Below are 2,279 nucleotides of genomic sequence, written 5' to 3'. Positions count from 1 at the left end.
TAATTTAAATAAATTAGAAAAATTTGCTATAAACAAGTGTTATTTTTTCAAAAATAATTTTATTAATAATATATATTAGTTAGAATTATTATTTAATAAAATTTTTAAATAAAATACTTATTAAAAAAAATAAAGTGAACTGGATTTTTATATCTGTATATATATTTATATTGAGCACAAGCTTCTAACAGCGTGGTATTATAAATTATAAATATAATGGATGGAGTCCCGAAAGCCCTAATGGTCCCTTGCCGGCGCTTTTCTATGTGATTCATCGTTCCTTCTTCGCAGTAATGGATGGCGACAATCCATTTCTTCCCGATGATATCACCGCCAACATTCTCAAACGACTTACTGTAAGATGCATTTTACGATTTCGATGTGTGTGCAAGCGTTGGAAAAATCTCATCAAAAGCCCTTCTTTTATCGAAGCCCACCTCCAGCACTCCAGTAATCAAAGAACTGTTCTTCTATGGCCCAGGTATGGCAATGATAATCCCTTGCCGTTATATTTGAGCCATTGCGGCATTCGAATCTTTAAACGTATAAAGGCACCTGTGGCCGCCGAGGGGGTTAAGATCATTGATTCAAGCAATGGCCTGCTCTGTTTCAAAATTGTTGATGATGTTAGTTCTCCTCCTTCACTTTTACTGTGGAATCTTGCGACCAGAGAGATCAGGCAGGTGCCCAGATCTATTCACAATTTTAAGTGTGATTGCCTCTGTGGTTTGGGTTCAGTCCAATTGTTAACGATTACAAAATTGTGAAAGTTCACGTTAACAAGGCTCGGAATGTTAATGGGGTGGAAGTGTATTCACTAGGTTCGGGGTCATGGAAGGAAGTTGAATTTGAAAATTTACAGGGCGTGAGCGTTACTCATAGCGGAGAAGCTGTCACTGCCAATGGAGTTATGTATTGGCTTGGGATATCTCACATGATACTTTCATTTGATCTAGCGACAGAAGTGTTCGCATTGATAGCAAAGCCTCTTTTATTCATTAGTTTGCTTTCTACGCTTAGTATATTTGAAAACAAACTCGCTCTGCTTTTTCTCTCTTCAGCTTATTCCATTGAGTTGTGGGTGATGGAAGAGTGTACAAGTGGTATATCAAGGGAAAAATGGAAGTGGACTAAGACACATAGTATAGGTCCTTTTCCACGCTTGCTAAGGCCAGTGACCATTTGGAGGAACGAAGTAGTCTGCCATGATGTTGTAATGCCTAGACTTGAAGCTGAGACTGGTGAGCTAACAAATATTCTATATGTGTTCGATCTTACTTCTGATGGATATAGGGTGGCTAATATCGGCAAATGTTTTCATGGTATTTTCAATTTTTGTGAAAGCCTTGTGCCATTGAACAGCGACCACATTGAAGAGCCTTGACCTTAAGTCCTGAGTATTATATTGCATATTTGCTTAGTTTGAACGCTTTTGGTAGAAATGAACCTATATTAGTTTGTAGTGCATAACTGTACCTGTGATTCTTGTTGTTTATGTTATTGAGAATCATCAAATGTTTGACTTTATTTGACCCATCTTTGATATGTGATTGTTCTGTTTCCTCTTACAGATATATATATATATAATTTGAATGCTGGTTTATGGTTTAGTTATACTAGAGACATGCTATCTTCGATGGTTTTCTATCATATATATATATATAGAGAGAGAGAGAGGGAGGGAGGGAGGGAGAGCAAACGTTAAGTGAATCTGAAATTCTTGCATTTTCATTTCATTTCTCTGTTTTGTGGAAACAGTTTTCCACCTTACACGGAGTCATGTGCCGTTTTGGTCAACGGTGGATGAGAACAGTATTAGTAGTTTCGTGTGAGGTTCAACCTCCAGTGCCTCCACTATCTTATGTTATTCTAATCATGCTCACATGTATGCATTATTAGTTGAAAGATAAGGTTAAAATCAATATACTTATGGCGCACCCACATGAAAAGAAATTTTAAGAGAACCTGAGGTTCAGAAAATATGGTCTTTCTTTCTTGTTTTTTCCCCCTTTGCTGCTGTTGCAGAACCGTGATTATTTCGAATTCCATTTGGCTTGGGTATTAAACCTGGCTAGAATGTTTGCGGATTATTCAATTTTGTTTCAAAGGTCAATAGATATTGCTATTGTACCATGGATTATATGAGACTTGCACACCTGGACATGAAACTGTCGTATCTTTGTCCGATCTCTCTACTAGTGAAATTAAGATGTCAACTACATGCAGACGCAGCGTTGGTAATGTTTTAAATTATGTAGAAAGCTTCGTCTTAATTCACA

At 37.0% G+C, this 2,279-nt stretch overlaps 1 protein-coding gene across 1 annotated transcript; it reads left to right on the top strand.

Annotated features, from left to right (window-relative positions):
• The first annotated feature begins 293 nt into the window (after positions 1 to 293).
• LOC114714194 (putative F-box only protein 9) lies at positions 294 to 1,384 on the top strand. Its single transcript, XM_028898920.1, has 2 exons — positions 294 to 652; positions 739 to 1,384. Exons 1-2 carry the CDS (start codon positions 294 to 296, stop codon positions 1,382 to 1,384), a joined length of 1,005 nt encoding a protein of 334 aa, XP_028754753.1.
• Positions 1,385 to 2,279: the final 895 nt, after the last annotated feature.

The sequence above is a fragment of the Neltuma alba genome, unplaced genomic scaffold (genome assembly GCF_004799145.2).
Source record: "Neltuma alba isolate B1F8T4 unplaced genomic scaffold, ASM479914v2 tig00011494_pilon, whole genome shotgun sequence".
In the NCBI taxonomy this organism is placed as follows: Eukaryota; Viridiplantae; Streptophyta; class Magnoliopsida; order Fabales; family Fabaceae; genus Neltuma; species Neltuma alba.
The sequence above is the reverse complement of the archived record's forward strand: the minus strand, read 5'-3'. Positions and strand labels throughout refer to the sequence as shown.

Coding starts and splice junctions, on each gene's coding strand:
- LOC114714194 (XM_028898920.1), top strand. CDS start 294: ATGGATGGCGACAATCCATTTCTTCCCGATGATATCACCGCCAACATT. Junction 653..738: donor TCTCCTCCTTCACTTTTACT/GTGGAATCTTGC, acceptor GTTTGGGTTCAG/TCCAATTGTTAACGATTACA.